At 35.6% G+C, this 19,169-nt stretch overlaps 1 protein-coding gene across 4 annotated transcripts in view; it reads left to right on the top strand.

Moving 5' to 3' along the window:
* The window catches only part of CHODL (chondrolectin), a gene marked incomplete at its 5' end in the record, with an annotated part of 606,923 nt that extends 589,453 nt beyond the window's left edge, over positions 1 to 17,470 (top strand). For all 4 annotated transcript variants that reach the window (XM_079921894.1, XM_079921893.1, XM_079921895.1 and 1 more), the window contains 5 exons: positions 8,526 to 8,835; positions 8,975 to 9,132; positions 12,885 to 12,971; positions 14,848 to 14,950; positions 17,272 to 17,470. In XM_079921894.1, the coding sequence (XP_079778020.1) occupies positions 8,526 to 8,835; positions 8,975 to 9,132; positions 12,885 to 12,971; positions 14,848 to 14,950; positions 17,272 to 17,356 (743 nt within the window). In that variant the 3' untranslated portion in view covers positions 17,357 to 17,470. The remainder of the gene's footprint in view (positions 1 to 8,525; positions 8,836 to 8,974; positions 9,133 to 12,884; positions 12,972 to 14,847; positions 14,951 to 17,271) is intronic.
* Positions 17,471 to 19,169: the final 1,699 nt, after the last annotated feature.

Consider the following 19,169-nt stretch of genomic DNA (forward strand, 5'->3'; position numbering starts at 1 on the left):
GATTTATTCTTGCAAATGAATTAACAGCAGAGATCAGGCTTTGAGCATAAGGTGTTTCTTAAACACATAGAAACACTTCATTGACTTAAATAATATCCACTAGGTATATTCTTATTGTATGCCTTAAACTTTGCAAAGGGAGAAAAAGAATACATAAAGTTAAAAAAAAAACTTGAAAAAATTGTTGATGAAAAGTTTATTTTGTGTTCTATTATTGCATAAATTGCTGCAAACCTTTTGCTCTGTTTTCCTATTAAGTATTTATAGGCATCTTGTAGGTGCCATCTGGAAAATTTCTAATTAACTGAACATGATCTATTTGATTTAACATAAATGATGATGTTTACTTGATATTAAAACAGTTATGTTTTTTCTTATGAATAATTTAATTGTCTTTGGCCTTACAAACTCACATTGAAATCTAACCATTAGAAATTGATTTGTGATTTTATCCTTTGAAGACTAATTTTTTACAATATGTATTTCAGCCATAATGGCATGAGTACAGAGGCGTTTAAAGCCTGACATTTTGGAAGTAGGTCTAAAGTCTCCCTGGTTGATGTTAAGCTTTGAGAAGTACATAAACTTTTTCATGCCGTTAGGGACCATTTACCAAAATTCTACTCAGCTGTCTGTCAAGTGAAACAAACTCTTTGGAGCCATTATTAGGAGCATACTTACAATATATGGAATACATTTTCTAATTATTGAATATCAGCACAACCATTTATAATTTCTATTCAGTGTACCAAAATAATTACTGCAGAAAGAAAGACAGGCACTCTCAAAATAATGCTTTATAGCAATTCTCATTTTAGTACTTTATTCAATAAGATACTTTCTGATACTTTTAGCTACACCACCCTTTTTAAAGTTGAGAGCATTATTTATAAATGAAGTGAAAATATTTAAATGAGAAATAACATTTCAAACATCATCATAATCTGCCCCATAAGATTTAATAGCAGCTAGCAGTAATAGAAAAGTATTTGTGTAGATTACTGGCTATGCTTATTTTGATTCATGGATAGGCAATAAAAATATAAACTATAAGGATAATGATCAAACATTTTTTTAGTGAATTTGTAATTCTAACTTGGGAACTACTTTTAAGGTCTTGGACCTGTACTGATTTGTTGTACACACAGATGTGTAGAGGATATCTCTGGGGTCTGCCATCATTTAAATCTGTGAAGTGACTGGTGGGTAATGACATCTTTAGAACAAAGGTAAGAGGATTTTACTTTTGGGTATAAGGATACATATGAAAAAGAAGAGTTCATAATTCAGGTCTCTGAGATGGGAGGATATGTTTGAAGAGCACATGCATATTCTTAAGCATTTGAAGTGTTTTGAAGTAATGTGTGTGTTTGTTTTTACTTTCTCTTTTTAGTGCACACAGCAGTGATCCATCAACCTGTTTATGCTGCAGAAAGCATTAAGTGTATTTCATGGTACCGCCACATTTCTGCAGAACACTTTAATATGTATTAATTTGAGCTTATTTAAATTGGCAAACATTTTATTTAGAAGACTGGGCGATTTAGACACTTCCGTTTTGATCATGCGAATGCCACAGAATATTGCAAAATCATGGGTGGTGACCAGTAACCTAGATCAAGGGAGATACAAAAACTTTTTAAAATTAAAAAGAAAAAACTGCTGAGCGTATTCCAGCCTAGGGTACTATTTTCCATGACATCATCAAAAGCATAAAGTGATGACAGTGCAGTTTTCAGAGATGCAATTACTTTAAGTATCTCTTGGGCAAGAAAAGAACAAATTAATCTTATTACCAGTCATGTAATAAACTACACATTCACCATAGCCATTAATCCTTAACGGCTGTTTTTCATCATTTTATGGTTTTGTTTTTGTAATTCTTTTTCTGGAAGATGGCAATATCTGTTACATTAACATTAGAAAGTGGACAGTGTTGTATAAAGGTGTCCAAAGTGGAAATTCAGCTGATGGTCTCACTAGCAATTTTACTTTCTCCAACCCTCTCTGTTCTGTTAGGTACTTTGCACACAGGTGGACGGATGTACACAAGATTGTTTCTTTCACTGTTTTAACATATTACTGATAATGTAACACAGCCTGACAATTTGACTCCTTGTAATTGGGAAAAAGTTCAGTTTGGACCTTGTTTGTTTTACTTGGAAAATAGAAGGGCTAGATAAAAAAAATCATTAAGGACATAAAGGGTCTGAAAATCTGAGATAGATGTTCCAATATGGATCCTGTGTCTAAATGTTCAGTAAAAGAAAATCTACATTCTGCTTAGAAACAAACCCTCAATGTACAACCCCTAGTATATGTTAGCCATCCGGTATCAATAACAGACCAATGCTGAACGTGGTAACATAGGTCATAGTAATAATGTACATATTAATCAATCCCTTTATTCATGAAATTCTTCACCTTAGAAAAATATATCTGAGACCTCCATGGAGGCAGCATAGAAATCTGGGGACATGTATGAACTGTGGAGCCAGTCTGCTTGGTTCTAAACACTTTACCATTTATGAGCCATGTGAGTTTGGCAAATTATTTAACTTTTCTATGCCTCCCTTGCCTCATTTTTAAAATGGGGTGAAAGCACCTTCATCACAGAGTTGTTGCAGGGTTAAAGGGGTTCAAACACAGTAGTGCAGGTTGTTTCATGGACACAGCTGCCGGCCAGGAAGCTGTGAGGGGGCGCTCAACGCGGCAGTCCCTGTGCCTGCAGCTGAGGCAACCTGGAGGAGAGCATAACTTTTTCAAGCTGAGCAGCCTGTATCACCAGGAGAGATCATCTTTCCTAATTTACCCAAAGGTGTGGATTGTGCTAGCAGTGAGGCCCTGCACACTGAACTATTGATAAATGTCAGGCTTTTTTTTTTTTTTTTTTGGCCATGCCACATGGCATGTGGGACTTAGTTCCCTGACAAGGGATTGAACCCGTGCCCCCTGCAGTGGAAGCGCAGAGTCTTAACCACTGGACAACCAGGGAAGTCCCCTGTCAGGCTATTATTATTGTCATTATTTCTTTAAAACTCCTAACCACTCTCACTTTTTAGGTGAGAAAACTGAGGTCAGGAAAGTTTAAATAATGTCCCCAACATCCCCACAGTTCCAGTACAGTTCTGGGATTCCAAGCCAGCTCTTAGTGATTGAATGCTTGAATTCTTCACTCACGCAGTTTACAATTTATCTACTTGGTTTACAATTTATTATCTAGATCTTGATTTCAAATACTGGATTAAAAAAATAAATTTCATACCCTTCTCAGAAAGTTTGTGATACTTCCCAGGTGGAGATGTAGGGCTTGCAGATGCCACCATCATGCAAACAATGACCAAGACTACAGTTTTGGTTGTTTATCAATATAGGAAAACGGATTCGAGCACAATCTTAATAGTGCACTATGCAATTAATTGCATTATAAAATTTCCTGAAAAAATAAAATTTATTATAACAAAACATTTTTATAATGAAATGTCTTAAAAAGTAGGTGTAATATTGAACACTGAAAGCAGAATACTTATGGTTGAGAACATTCCCTTTTTTAGTTTGAAAGTTTTACTATTGGAGGTCATGTCACATTGTATGTTGTAGTTGCAGCATATTTATTCCTTTGATTTTGAGTAGAGTAAGAAAGAATTATGAAAAACAAATTATTCTGTGGGATTCTAGTAAAATGTCCAAAGTCTGGTCAGTCTGCTTTGGGGAAGATTTATCATGTAGGTCCTCTTTTGTACAACTTGGTTTTTTTCTTTGCAACTAAAGGTAGATCATAACTGAACAACAGAAATTCATAATCTTCCATGTTTTTACTGAAAAATATGATATAAATTCAATGCTTATTTAATTTGACAATATATGATTATAGTGTGAGGTATAAGAAAAATGTTCTTACTTTCATAACTAAATGAAGACTTAACTTCCAGAAAATTGATAAATATAAGCAAATCAAAGCCAAGTCATAGATCCTTTCTATTCAGGAAGAAAAAAGTAAACTGCCATGACTTTATGAGTTTGGCCCTGCTTTTACATTGTTGCTAAAAGCATCGAAAACTCTGCCAATATTTAGCGCTAAAGGAATTTTCATGACTGAGAAAAAGGACAGAATTATCTATGCATGGAAATAGTAGCAGAATCTTAGCTGTGATAATGATAGGAATGTTTATTTTAGTAGGCAATACTGAAAATTATCTCTAAATAAGTGCATGTGTATGTATGTAGTTGTGTGTGAGTGTGCGTGTGTGCATGTGTGTGTGTATGTATGAAACCAGGAGGTGTAGAATCCTGGGTGAAAGGTCTTTCTTGCACATAATCAAGGGAGGTTTCCCACTACAGGTGTTAGGTAACATTTAGTAAATTATTGTTAGACAGTATCAAGGTAGCCTTAGTGTGATAAAAACTACTCTATGGTTATCTGAATATTTTATGGGGGGTAGGATAGTAGATGGAAGATTAGATGTAGTAGATGGAAGACTAGCTTTCTGCTGGTCAAAATAGTCGATGGAGGATTTTATCTGAATATAATATTTAAAAGTAAGAGAAAAGGAAATTCTCTATGTGATCTCACAGAATGAGAAAGGAGCTAATTATAAGTGTTCCCTAAGAAGATTAGCCTTTACCGAAGTGGGAAAGTTGCTTCGAGAAGATCCGTATTAATGGGACTTTTCTGGGAATTAGGGCAACATTTGTTTCCCAGCTGTTGGGAGTTCCACTGCTATTACAGCCAAGTGTGATCAGCTGAAATCGTGGTGAGCAGTTCAGTAGCTGCTGTTTCTGCTGATTTTGCTGCAACTTGGACCAAAGTTGCACCATAAGGTGGAAATCAGTAGTAAAAGAGAATTGGATATGAAGAAATTCCCAGTGTCAGCTTTAACTGATTTTATATAGAGATACCATAAAAACTACAATGTATCTATAATTTCCTTAAAACTGCTTTGCTAGATCTGAACTGCTAGTGACTTTTCAGTTTAAAATTTGTGGACACAGCTGATATTCAATTAATGCACTTTGGAGTTAATATCTGTCTGTAGTTGGTAATTGGCCACTGTCCTGATCCTCTGAGATTCCCCCTGCTATGCAGCCACTACAGTCTGCATCCCCTCATCTAAGACCCTTGGACCACTCCATCATCCACAGCCAAAGCGAGGATGCCCGGCATAGAGAGTGCCAAGGCTGGCTGTGATCCAGGGCTTGTGCAGTATTAGTTCTTAATTATTTTAAATATAATCCCTGTCTATGGATTTTTCTTTAATTATTATTGTTATTATTTCTCTACAGACTAACACTTATCTACAGATTGACATTCCTAGTACCTAATAGTGATATTAGGAATTTCTACAAGACACTTAAAGCTCTCTTATGTATTTAATTAGAAGTGCTATTTTAATTTTATAAATAAGGTAATTTTCGTCATCATTCTTGTATTCTCACCATAAGTAATAAATCTCTGCTGCATTTATTTTTAGTACGTCAAAGATAATGAGAAGAGACTTTTAGCATATATGTCATACCTAGGCATTTTCCGAACTTGTGCTGGCTTTGTTACATAAATAATTTTTACTCATTAAAACTTCTGGCTAATCTTTTTTTTTTTTTTTTTAATTTGGCTTCTTTCTATTATCTTGCAAAACAATCTCATTGGTCAACTTAATATTTCACAAGTGCTGGAATCAAATTGAAGTCTGAGAGTTCTTGGAGTAAAAAACTGAACAAACTGAAAACTCAAGGGAATGTAGTCCAGATATATTTTGAGACTTAGAAATATGAAAAAGATGTAGAAGATAAAAATGGAAACAGAGCTTGCTTTAAAAATACAGGCATAAAAATCACTAGGCTTAATGGCATTGCTAGAGTATTTCCAGGAACAACCATTTTAAACAATGAAGACATCACAAACCCTAATAATAAATTAGGAGAAGTTTTTAAAAAATAATAATTTTATTAGGATCAACCATTGGGACTTCCGTGGTCATCTCTCCAGGATTATTTGTTTCAGACTGGTTTGTCCTCTTGACGTCTCTTTAATTCCAGTTTCCCCGTGGTCACTCATAGGAGCCTGTTATTTTTCATTAACAATTAGTTGGGGCAGTCTCTTAATTTGTTCTTATTATTCAGTGTGTTGCTCCTGGGTCCAGATCACAGTTAATGAGACAAAGAGGACAACTGGCTGTCTTGCTTGCATTGCTGGAACTGCTCTGTTATTAGTTGGCTGTTCTCAGCAGTGTCAACTTATTGAATGCCTATTACTCAGACACTGTTGTGAGGTTAATGGCCTTCCACTGATTTTTGCTCCCTCCTGCCTCTAAGTGTCATCACCAGTCATTAATTGCTGATTCTGGGGGAGAATGGATGTGATACTGACGCTGGCTCAGTGTGATATACTGTAATTAAGAAAACAAAGCTTGAATGCTTTACTTTTTTTGCCAATGTTTAAATATAATACACCCCCCCCCCCAGCCCTTCACTACTGTCAAATTTTCTTGATTGGCTACAAAATTAAATGTGTAGTGAAAAAGCCTTCAATCCCAACAAGAATTGTAAGCAGTGAAACTATGCCTTGATTTCTTAGCATGAAGTAATTTGCCTTAATTTTACATAAAATACTAGATAGTCTATTTTCCAAGGTCAAACCTCAAGCTGAAATCAGAGGGACTAAAAGGGTAGTGGAAAGCTGTGGACAGCAGGCTGGGGTTAAGGAACAGTGACAGAGAGGGATCCACGGCAGTTTTTAAAGTTGACAGCAGAGATCAGAGGTGAACGAAGGAAGCTAATGAAAAACAAAACAGAACAGCGTGACTGTTCTGGAGATTGCGTCTATAATCTTGGCATACATATTTGTGGTAAAAAGAGGTAGGTGTAGGGCTTCCCTGGTGGCGCAGTGGTTGAGAGTCCGCCTGCCGATGCTGGGGACACGGGTTCGTGTCCCGGTCTGGGAAGATCCTACATACCGCGGAGTGGCTATGCCCGTGAGCCATGGCCGCTGAGCCTGCGTGTCCGGAGACTGTGCCCCGCAACGGGAGAGACCACAGCAGTGAGAGGCCCGTGTACTGCAAAAAAAAAAAGAAAGAAAGAGGCAGGTGTAAACAGTACAACAATAGGAATTCCACTGCTAAATCCTGTACACTGTAATATCCCTGTTACATATATGGCTGTATTATGACCCAATATGATCATTCATATTTGTAGTTATGTCACTAAGTAATTAGGAATATTCATTGTGCTCAATTCCTAGAGGTATGTGAAATTCAATTTTAAGAGGGCTTTTAAGTCAAACTTTCATTGCCTATGTATTTAAGTCTTCACTGATGTAGTCTGAGCAGTATAGTGATGTCACAGCAATGAAGCTTGATAATAAAAGGTGATATTTCATTAAGAGATCTCAAGAATTATTTTAAGCTTAACTTGTGGTTCCATTTAATATCTTGACACAAATTTATATTCTCTATATAGTGACTTCTAAAATCATTAATAGATATCAGGATAGATGGTTAAACTGAGTGCTGTAATTTATAAAAACCTTTAAAATACCAGTGAAAATAAAAATTACATTTTCAATTTCACCTCCAAATTCTGAGTATTCTATAAGTACTCTAGCAAGTTAACCTGTCACTTCTAATACAATATTATATAAATAAATTGGTTTTTAAAAATTTATTTATTTTTGGCTGTGTTGGGTCTTCATTGCTGTGCGTGGGCTTTCTCTAGTTGCTGCGAGCGGGGGCTACTTTTCGTTGCAGTGCACGGGCTTCTCACTGCGGTGGCTTCTCTTGTTGTGGAGCACGGGCTTTAGGCGTGTGGGCTTCAGTAGTTGTGGCACGTGGCCTCAGTAGTTGTGGCACACGAGTTTAGTTGCTCCACAGCACATGGGATCTTCCTGGACCAGGGCTCAAACCCGTGTCCCCAGCATTGGCAGGCAGATTCTTAACCACTGTGCCACCAGGGAAGTCCCCAATAAATTGTTTATTATTAGTGTTACCTTCATTCTGACTTCTGTTAACTTTCAATTTTAATGTATTTGCTCTCAGATATACACAATAAAAACAAATATTTACACCTTAAATTTGCCACTTTATTTAAATTTCAATTATTTAAATGTATTCACTTCATGATACCTTATGTAAATTTGCTTTTTTTACTTGTTTTTAATAATTCCTTTATGAATTATGATTCTTATTTCATAATTTTGACCTTTTAGCTTCCTTTACTGTGAATACCTGACATTTTTTTAAGCTACTTTCACTCACTATGGTGTCAGTTTACAAAATCTAAGCCAGGAGAATTATGACTTCCCTTTACAAAAATTTCCTTTAAAAGTTTATGTTACAAGTTTATTAGGGAATCAATTTGCTTTTGTAAATTGAAATAAGAATCTAGAAAATAAACTTTATGCAGTGGTTCAATGGGAGAAGCATTCTTGGCAGATTGTTTCTGTTTTGATTGGTTCTTTCATTTTAATTTGTAGTAAGTAGCATTATGAATATGGTTCAGATAATCAGTACATGGGCATCTTTTTTCTTCAGGCCAAAAGGTATGTTTTGCTGATTTCAAACATCCCTGCTACAAGATGGCCTACTTCCATGAGCTATCCAGCCGAGTGAGCTTTCAGGAGGCACGCCTGGCTTGTGAGAGCGAAGGGGGAGTCCTTCTCAGCCTTGAGAATGAAGCAGAACAGAAGTTAATAGAAAGCATGTTGCAAAACCTGACAAAGCCTGGAACCGGAATTTCTGATGGTGATTTCTGGATAGGGCTTTGGAGAAATGGAGAGGGGCAAACATCTGGTGCCTGCCCAGATCTCTACCAGTGGTCCGATGGAAGTAGTTCCCAGTACCGGTGAGTAGGGATCCTGAGGACGCAAAGGGGGCTACTCAGAGGGCAGAGGACAAAGGGAGATTTCTGTTATCTGTAGAGGATATCAGAATAGAACAGGCGAAGTCACTGAGAAGTGTTCCTGCTGCTCTGTACTTGGCAGAAACTGGTATACTGATGAACCTTCCTGTGGAAGTGAAAAGTGTGTTGTGATGTATCATCAGCCAACAGCCAATCCTGGCCTCGGGGGTCCCTACCTTTACCAGTGGAATGACGACAGGTGCAACATGAAGCACAATTACATCTGCAAGTATGAACCAGGTAGGAAGCATTGTAATTCCGTAGGAGCAGATTTTGTGCATATTTGCTTATATTAAGTTTTATCTTTAACCTTCACTACCTTTGGCTTGTTTTGTTTTTCTGCTGTGAAACATGGAATTACTTTGCAGTTTGATGACAAAGTACTGAAGCACACTGGGCTATAAAGCAAACTGCCCTATGAGTTAAATAGAAGGGAGCAACTAGAAAACATCCAGAGGGGTTTTTTTAAGAGAAAATAATTATTTCTAATATTAAGGCCAAACTGTGTTTTTGTAAACAGATTTTATGAAGAATAAATATCTATTTAAAAATATTTCAAAATTTAGTATAGTGTGTGTGAAGTAGGTGTAAGACACCAAAGCACCTGTAGGTTTACACATCTGATCCGTAGTTCTTTAGATTTTCTGGTGAATTTAAGGGAAGCAATCAACATTCTCCTGGGACATTAGCTTATCATTTCATGACGTGATACTTGGTTTGTGCTCCTCAGTGAAAGTCAGAGAACCATGGTGCAGAAAAGTAGGGGCGTGTGCCTCGTTCTCCACGTGATCCTCATTCTTTGGAATATGCCTCGGCAGGCAGTTCGCTTTTGTTTGAACTCTCCAACTTATTGCCGTATGGAGCACGTGGGAAGATCGCACTGACCTGAGCTACGCTAGTGTGGTTTCCTGTTGAAATAGTAAATTTGAGTTCCTTTGACTAGAACAACTCAACTGAATTGATATCTGACCAAAAGAGAGACTAATCAGAACGATGTAAACTCATCGTTTTAATCATCAAAGAAAGTCAAATTAGATATTTAGGCTATGAGGATTTTTTTTTTTTTTTTTTTTTTTTGCTGTTTTCCTCTTTTCAGTGTTTGGAAGTTTCATTTGAACTCTTCCAAGGGCTGTCTGCTTGACCTCATAACATGTGTTCGTGGAAGGCAATTACAATCAAGTACTGCTATTTCCATTATTCTGTTGAAATTACATGAGTCTTCTTCTTCTCATAAGACTGTAAAGCACAAGGGATTATTTGGATTAGATTTACCCTTCTCTTATGTTTATCCTGTTCTTGAGTATATTAGCCTACTTTCTTTATCCCTGGTGAGTTTAGTCTTTAAACCTCTTGGTTGCTAAATGCATCATTACCCTCCTAGAAGCCTTTGCAAAGCTATATCTGTTACACACTTAGGTTCTTTGTCTTAATTTTTTTCCTAGAAAAATATGAAGTTGAAATTCTTTGATATTTTAAATTTGTGACACTGTGTGCTTGAAACTATTAAATGAAACAAAGTATATTACAGCATATTCTTAATACAATATTATCTTCATTCTTTGAGCTTTTAGGTGACCCTTTGTATTTTATTTTATTTTATATCATATTTACCACATTATTCAGGTCACTATTCCCCAGAATCCTCTTGTTTTGTATTAGGTAGTCTAGGTTTATGTTACTCATGGAAGAGCATTTTAGACATAAAATTAGTTTTTCATTTATCTTCTATATTCTACCTAAATCTTCAAATACCTATAGTTTTTTAACAAGATTCTTTCACGTATTTTTTGTTTTTGAAGCACATGTACACTTCTACAGTGTAAAAATTCCTAGAATTATTAATGTATGGAATTTTTCTACTTTGTTTTACTTTAAATATTTTCATTTTTATATATTTTCTATGTAGTTAACCTTCTTTCCTTGAGCTTAGTGTCTTATTTATGAAGGATGTTGGTTTGATTAAATTCCTTGCTTGTATAGTCAGTGCTTTTCTGATGGTAAGTAGTTAACTTCTTTGGCTCCGGATGCGCAGGCTCAGCGGCCATGGCTCACGGGCCCAGCCGCTCCGCGGCATGCGGGATCTTCCCTGACCAGGGCACGAACCCGTGTCCCCTGCATCGGCAGGCGGACTCTCAACCACTGCGCCCAGGGAAGCCCAGTAGTTAACTTCTTAGTGGTGAGGGGATCGGAGGATCAAGTAGTGAGACTAATTACAATTTACAGATTATTTTGAACTTTTTTCTCCAACTATACCAAAAGTACCACGTGAACTTAGTCTCCTGCTTCTGTTCCTGTGTACTGTCTAATAGCATGGCTACTGATATCCGAAGTGGTAAAAAATTAACCCAGCTCTACAGAAACTGAATAATTCACGGCTGAGTTTTCTCACTCTCTTCTCCACCTTTTTTTTTTTTGTTGTTATTACTGTTCTGTGCGTTGAATATCTATTCTTTGGGTCTGTCAGTGTTATCCAAAGACATTTTAAGGGGATACTTCTGAATATTTTTATATTTATTAAAATTACATTAAGTACTCTTTTTTTTTTTCTTTTTTTTTTTTTGTGGCACGCGGGCCTCTCACTGTTGTGGCCTCTCCCGTTGCGGAGCACAGGCTCCGGATGTGCAGGCTCAGCGGCCATGGCTCACAGAGGGCCCAGCCGCTCTGCAGCATGCGGGATCTTCCCTGACCAGGGCACGAACCCTCGTCCCCTGCATCGGCAGGCGGACTTTCAACCACTGCGCCACCAGGGAAGCCCTACATTAAGTACTCTCGCTCTTAGACATTAAAAATAGTATGTAGGAGATTATGTTTCTAAAATTTTGTTACTTAATCGGCAGTTGCAGTAAAGTTTGTTAAAATATTTTAAAGATAACCAGTTCTATGTTGATAAATTGCATAATATCTGTATTATTTGTTCAGCAAATACCAGTTGAGCACCTAGGGGCATAGAGTGCCTAAATTCTGTGTAGGCTAGGACTGTGTCGGGCAAAGTATCAGGGTAATATACGTGTATAAGAATAATAAATATCATTATAGGATGGTGTATGATTAAGCTTCTAATGAATAGAGACTATGTGACCAAATTAGAGTAAACATGACATTGAAATGATTTAATATTCTAAAACTAATGTAAGATGCTGCATGTGTTTTTTTCTTTTCCATTAATTGACAAAAATAAACAGAATTATATTTTTGGAACAAATGAAAACAAATTTACAGGTTATTTTCTTAGTAATTCAATTTATTTTCTCTGAACTATTAATTTAATGAATAGTGCCCTAGGGAAAAAAAAAATTAGGCAAGAGAGCAGTACCAGGTCATTGTAAGAAATTTCAACAGTTTTCAAGTGTGTGACAATTGAAGAAATCTTGCCTCATAAAACCAGGGAAAGAAACAACTTGCAAGCCTTAATTTATGATTATTTTTTAAAGAAGTAGACACTATTGGAAAGCAAATCTAAGATGACATTGTTTGTAGGGGACAGAAATGTGCTTTAGAACATTTTTACTCGAATCATCAATTCCAGGTGCAGTCCATATGCAGTTATCTGCTGCTTATTGTTGTGATGAGAAATCTAAATTATACACCAATAATAGTACAGAAATAATCCTGCTGGTCTTTGAATCACAGTTAGTGTCTCATGTTATGCTCACCAATTCTTGCCTATCTTTTCCTACTTTTGTACCTCCTTTGTCATTATTACCTGTAGTCGGTTATCATCAGCATAGATGCTCTGGATTGCTAAATGCAGTTTGGGGTTACAGGGGTTCACCCAGTGGATCCAAGTTGCAAAGAGATCTTTATTCAGAGGTAATTAAATATTGACTTTATACTTAGATCATTTCATATAAATTTAAATTCAAAATACAATTAGCTGGAATTTTTTTTAGAAATCAATGTTCATTTTGCTTTATAATAAACTTTTATTTTCATCTGCATTTGTATTTGTCTTATTTATCATTATGTATGACAACTGCACTTATTATTTACAGAGATTAATCCAACAGCTCCGATAGAAAAGACTTATTTTACAAATCAACCTGGAGACACTCATCAAAACGTGGTTGTTACTGAGGCAGGTAATTAGTTCACATGTCTCTAACTCACCTATCAAGAGAAGAAAATGTACTTTTACACTTTGCTTCACGTTGGCCCCAACTTTTCTTGTTGCTTGGTGAAATAGTGCACTAAATATAGGCCTATGGAAATTTACTTTAGGACTAGGTTAGAACAAATGATGCTAAGCTAGTTTTTGAATAGAAAAACCTATTTTGTTTTCTTTCTATTTTCACTTAAGTGGATGTATCTAGTACTAAACTAAGTATATCCTACACCAAAACGTGGATCCACAAGGATCTTCCCCAGTATGTAGGTGTTATGATGTAAATGGGTGCATTCAGTGGCCTATATACAGTTGGGTACTGTTAAATGTTTAGGGATTGGCTGCGGTGGGCTGGGCTTAAAAAAGCCTTATTTGTAGACTTTGAGTTTTCTGTGGTGTGGATACTCCCACCCTGGTCAGTTTCAAGCTACCAAGTGACATCACTGAACAGCAGGTTGGGTAGTAGGCATCCAATGAGCTTTCAACTCTGTGTCTCCAGCACGCCACTGTCTGCAAAAGACACAAAATGCAATCCCAGTGCAAATCTCATGTTAGTCAAAAACTGCTCTTAGGCTCCTTTAGGGGCTTGTTTTAGCATGGCCCTATGCCAATTGGACAGGAATATTAATTTATACTAGTTACTTCGTAAAGATTGAGCCAAAGACCCAAAGTCTCAAAGTCTTTCCACAGGTGATGCAAAATCCATGAAAGAGTATGAAATACTTTCTTTTTTCTTTACTCTTATATGTAAAGGATCATGATGGTCTTTTGAAAAGGAAAGGAAATGCGTCTTGAATCCTTAAAATGCTTGCAGTCACCTTAACAGGCTCAAGAGTGGATGAAAACATAGCAGATTATCCCCAAAATACCCCATCACTTGACCTCAGTTAATTTTTCTTCTCTTAACAAAGGAAATGATGTGCAGTTAAATGGAGAGTTTGATATAAATCCTGTCCACTTTGACCAGAATTATTTAGATTAATTATGATGATGGCTTTCAATTTGCTAGCTCAATGCATAGTTTTCCAATTTGCTTTTCTTGTATGGACATGATATTAAACTTTAGCGCTTTTCACTTTCAGGTGTCTGATTTTAAAACCATTCAGAACATGTAAATCTAATTAAATAGATCAGTAAATAATTACATTAGGAATATTTACCCGCCTATGACATTGAAAAATTGTTTGATAAAGTCATTTTAAGTCGTATGGGACATCAGTGTGGCACTTTTTTATTTTACCAAGAATACCTAACGTTATCAAATGTGATAGAACAGGATTAAAAGATGATTCATTTTAGAATTTAATGAAGATCAAGTGTTTATGCCTCTGTAGTCTTATGTCTCTAGGTTATGACTCTATCATCATTTAATATTTACATATTTTGGTTTAATCTCAGAGAGTCACGCATATCATCATGGCACTGGGCTTATTAGTTAGGATAATTACATATCCAATAAATCAACAATTATTTTAATCATGATTATTCGTTAATAATCAGTACTTGTTTCTCAAAGTAATAACTGAGAAGGATTAATGAAGCGAGATAACTGAGATTATTAATATGTTGTAAAAACCAGTCCCTATCTTAACTGAAGATTTAATAATAGTTTTGGAAATATGGACATTTAAGTGGAGCATGGCAACCATGCAGTATATTTTGTTTTTAATTTCTAATGAAACATGAATATATTATTTCATTAGATTATTCAGTATTCTGGGAAGAACTGTACTTGGAATCTTATTGATAATAATTATACTTTGCCTTAACTTTTTGGAAAGATTTTATACAACTTTCATGTCAGAATCCTGCCTCAACTATCTGTTTACGTTAAGACTGTTTTACTTTTGTAGGAATAATTCCCAATCTAATCTATGTTGTTATACCAACGATCCCATTGCTCTTACTGATACTGGTTGCTTTTGGAACCTGCTGTTTCCAGATGCTGCATAAAAGGTAAATAACTCATATATGCAGAGACAACTTGAAAAGCTTTAAATAGGTTTTCAGGACTCTTTAAAAATTTAGCGTAAAATTATATTTTTAAGTTGTCTTAAGAAAGTTTTGATTTTCATGTCTGTCAGTACATACCCGTATACATAATCTAATAAAATATACCTCGATTATAGGATTATGAATTATCTCATTTAATCCTCACAAGCCATATGAAGTAGGTATCCTTCTGTTTCCATTTTTCAGTTGAGAAGATGGTGGCTTAGATGAGTCACACAGTTTGCCTTGGGTCTCATAGCTAATGTGTGTGATGGACCTGAAACGTGAATGCTTATAAGCTCACAACATATGCAACTATGTTACACTGTCTCTTTTTATTAAATATAAGCATTAATGCTAAACCTTTCAATCCTGACCTCAAGTTGTATGAAAGACTTGAGTTTTGTAAGTGAACTTTGTAGTACCTTTTCAAAATTTTAATTCATAGACTTCTGTTTTATTTCCAAAGGATCTTTTAAGTATAAGAACTATAGTATAATGGTAAAAATGGGTTACTTTTTAGTAGGCATCTTGAAATAAAGTGATATGTCTTAACAGCAAGATTCTTGAGAGTATTACTTTATATCTGTTTACGCATACCCTGAGTTACAGGTGAAATTTTTTCATATGTGTCAGTTTGGCAATTAAACTAAAACATTAATGTATGAAATATAAATATGTATCAAAGGAAAAAGGAAAAGATGTGGATTTTAATTAGTGCGTGCTTGCTAGAATAAATTAGACATTTTTGTCCAAGTGTTTTAAATAACAACTGATTAAGAGAATGCTTCCTTCAGGGAAGGACCTGCAAATAAGTCATTTTTCTCTTTTGACTTTACTTCATCTTCTTCTTTTCCTGAAATGAACCCTAAAGAATTGCTAAATAAAAATGCCCCAGAAAAAAAAATTAAATAGATGTAAACTCTAAATGGTTCACATAAATTTTTTAAAGAATCCAACCTGTGATTTACTGGCTGTTTAAAGAAGACATTTTGAATAATGATAAATAAAGCCTGGCAAATTAATACTACCTATTGTGACATATTTTGTCCTCTTGACTTTCATATATATATATATATATATATATATATATATATATATATATACACAACACACTTAAAATTATTTTTCAATATTTTATGCAGAATAAAGACAATAGTAAATATCTAATTTTTACCCTTAATTCCTAAGGCTATAGATGGAAAGAAAATTTATGATTACGACAAACAATGAAGTAGAGCGAGGATTTGATATAAATCCCCCCATAACCCAGCCAAACTGTTACAGAAGAGCTGTAAATAACAACTCAATTTGAAAAAAAAAAGGATTTGAAAAAAATTATGTAGACCTTCTCATTTCTAAAATTAACATTAGTAAAGTGCCTGTTTTTGGAGTTTTCTCTGAAGTTCGTTTTCCTTCTTCCAAATAGTGTGTTGTTGTGGAGATTCCGCTCATTCTCAAGTCTTCCAGGTTTTTATACTTTGAAGACCCGTGGAGTTTTCACTTGTTTGAAATTCTCAGAGTGAGAAAATAAATCAACATAGACTACCTCTGAAATTAAGCTGTTAGCGCTTAATTCATTCTCTCTTAGATCCTCCCCTTTTTCCTTTCTTCCAGGAAAGCAAGGAGAAACTTCATCAAAGACTCAACTCCATTGTCATCTGAATGCCTTGCAGAAAGTTTAAATTCCAATCTGGTACACATGATGGCTTCTGTCATTCCATGTCATGTTCAAAATAAGAAGTCTTGTTTCCTTAACTCATAATAACTCCTAAATTAAATAAATACTAATGCTACACAAAAGCCACATTAATAACTTAACCACCCTTTTGTTTTAACCATTTAGGAAACTTTCATGTTTTTCATAGACTTTGCTTGGCTTATTTTCCATTCATGTTAGATGACTTCATAGATAGAGATGTACTGATCTTACTTAATTGGGTGCAAATCTTTAAAACATATCATTTAGATACGGTAATTTATTAGTAACAAATTCACAGTTAAATTGAAGTCAGTTAAGTAATATAAAATTGTATGACTCAGGCTTGTTTAGGAAGACTTCATTTCTTTCTTTGAAGGAATTCTGCAATGTCTGATAGACAGACTGATTACCATCTTCACATACTGGAATAATCTAGAATTTTTTGTAGGAATGAAAAGTATGCTGGTGAGAGAAGAAAGACGCTTTCATAATAAGGGTCTGACATATCTCCAGTTGGACCAAGACATGCCTAGTTTGATAAGAAGTCTCAGACATTGAACTTATTACTTCTTCTGTTTTTCAGTAAAGGAAGAACAAAAACTAGCCCACACCAGTCCACACTGTGGATTTCAAAAAGCACCAGGAAAGAAAGTGGCATGGAAGTATAATAATTCATTGACTTGGCTCCAGAAAAGAAAATAGAGTTTTGTAATTCTGGATCTGTATAAGGAATGGCATCAGAACATTAGCTTGGAATGGCTTGAAATCTCAAAGGATGTACAAGATGAACTGTAAGCTCCCCCTTGAGGCAAATATTAAAATAATTTTTATATGTTTATTATTTCATTTATAAAATAACGCTGTGCTGATAATGGAGTGAGACATGCTTATTTTGCTAAAGGATGCACCAAAACTTCAAGTAAATAGGATGGACCATGCAGATTAAATTGCTATGAACACATCAGAGAAGTATGTGCATTGGAAGCAGTTATTTTTGTTTCTTTCACCTTTCATAAGTTGTAATCTAGTTAATGTAAGGTAAATTGCATTGAAGTTTACAGTGTGCAAAATATTTTTCCTTTACATAAGTGTTAGATAAAAATGGACTGTTCTTGTATTTATTTTTACAGTGTTTCATTTTTAAATACGTGCTGTTTTGATTAAAGAAATGTATCACTGCTGTCAACTGAATTCACACACACATAAATATATTACCATAGAAAAAGTTTCTTTTCTAGAAATGGCTCATCTTCTTTTAGTTTCTCTGCTTTGGGTCAGAGTAGGTTTAGGAAATCTCTTCAGAAATAAGAAGTTATTTCATTAACCGTGGTATAGATCTAGTCAAATATTTTACTTGGAGGCAAGCATTGTCTAATTTCAGTTGTGCAAGACATGTGCCTTACAATTATTTTGCATTTAAAATTCAACAGATTTTGTAATAACTTTGTTAATAGCTGTATAAACAATAATATACTCAATCTAGAGCAACAAAAGTGGCATACACGATATAAATCATATGTCTTCACGTATTGCCTATGTAACCACAAGTAGCTCTCTGAGGGTTCTGGAATCGATTTGGCCCCTACCTTGCCAACAACACAAAGATGGTTGTGTGGGGTCTGGGACTGACCCTGGAGGCCGATACCTACAGAGTTTGTCTAAGGTTTTTCCTAGCTCCGTTTAGCCTCTGTCAGCATATAAGGCGGTTTTACAGTTGGGACTAGTTGAGTGGTCACCACTAGTGTGCAGTTAAGCACAGCACACTGACATTTCTGCAAGGAAAGAAACTGAATTAGTATAAAAATGGGTTGGAGGGCATCAATGATCACGTGTTCGCTGTTCACGTTTGGCTGAGAGAGTAAACTGGGGTGCCTCCGTCCTATCTTCTAGTTTCTTCAATGCTTGTGGCTCCTTCTTCTCAAGAGAGAGTTGTAACTATCTGGTCTTCAAATGTCTCTGTGCTCCTTTTAACCAAATAAAAAGTTCTTGTTTCTGAAGAATGATCATTGGTGTTGTCTCAATATCTTAAGTGAACAAAGTACAGATATGTTTGCAATAAACTAGGGGAACAAATGACTGTTTACGTGTGGTAAGAATGGAAGTTATGGTTGTACACTGTTTTAAACCTCATCTTTTCAGTTAGATAATGAAGAGCTTTCACTAAGGCAATTCACAACTCCAGTTGGTTGGCAAAATTAAGAGGCAAAATAGAAATTAGTGGGCATTGGTCCTTTTTCAGCTGCTCAGAGACTGAGGAAATAGGCAGCTGCGTTCTAAGCTTAGATCTGCCCACATTTAGCACTTCTTTTTCTTTTCTTGGCGACTCATCTTTCTGGGCAGAATAGGAGACCAGCTGCTGGGATCTACCTCTTCCCTCCAAGCTCCCACCATGCATTTCTTCCTTTAGTCAGGACTTGATGGAGGGAGACTAGGCTTTCCCCATCGTCTGTGCCACCCACAACTGCAACAGCTGCAGGGCAG

The sequence above is a fragment of the Stenella coeruleoalba genome (assembly GCF_951394435.1).
Source record: "Stenella coeruleoalba genome assembly, chromosome: 5".
NCBI classification, from domain to species: domain Eukaryota; kingdom Metazoa; phylum Chordata; class Mammalia; order Artiodactyla; family Delphinidae; genus Stenella; species Stenella coeruleoalba.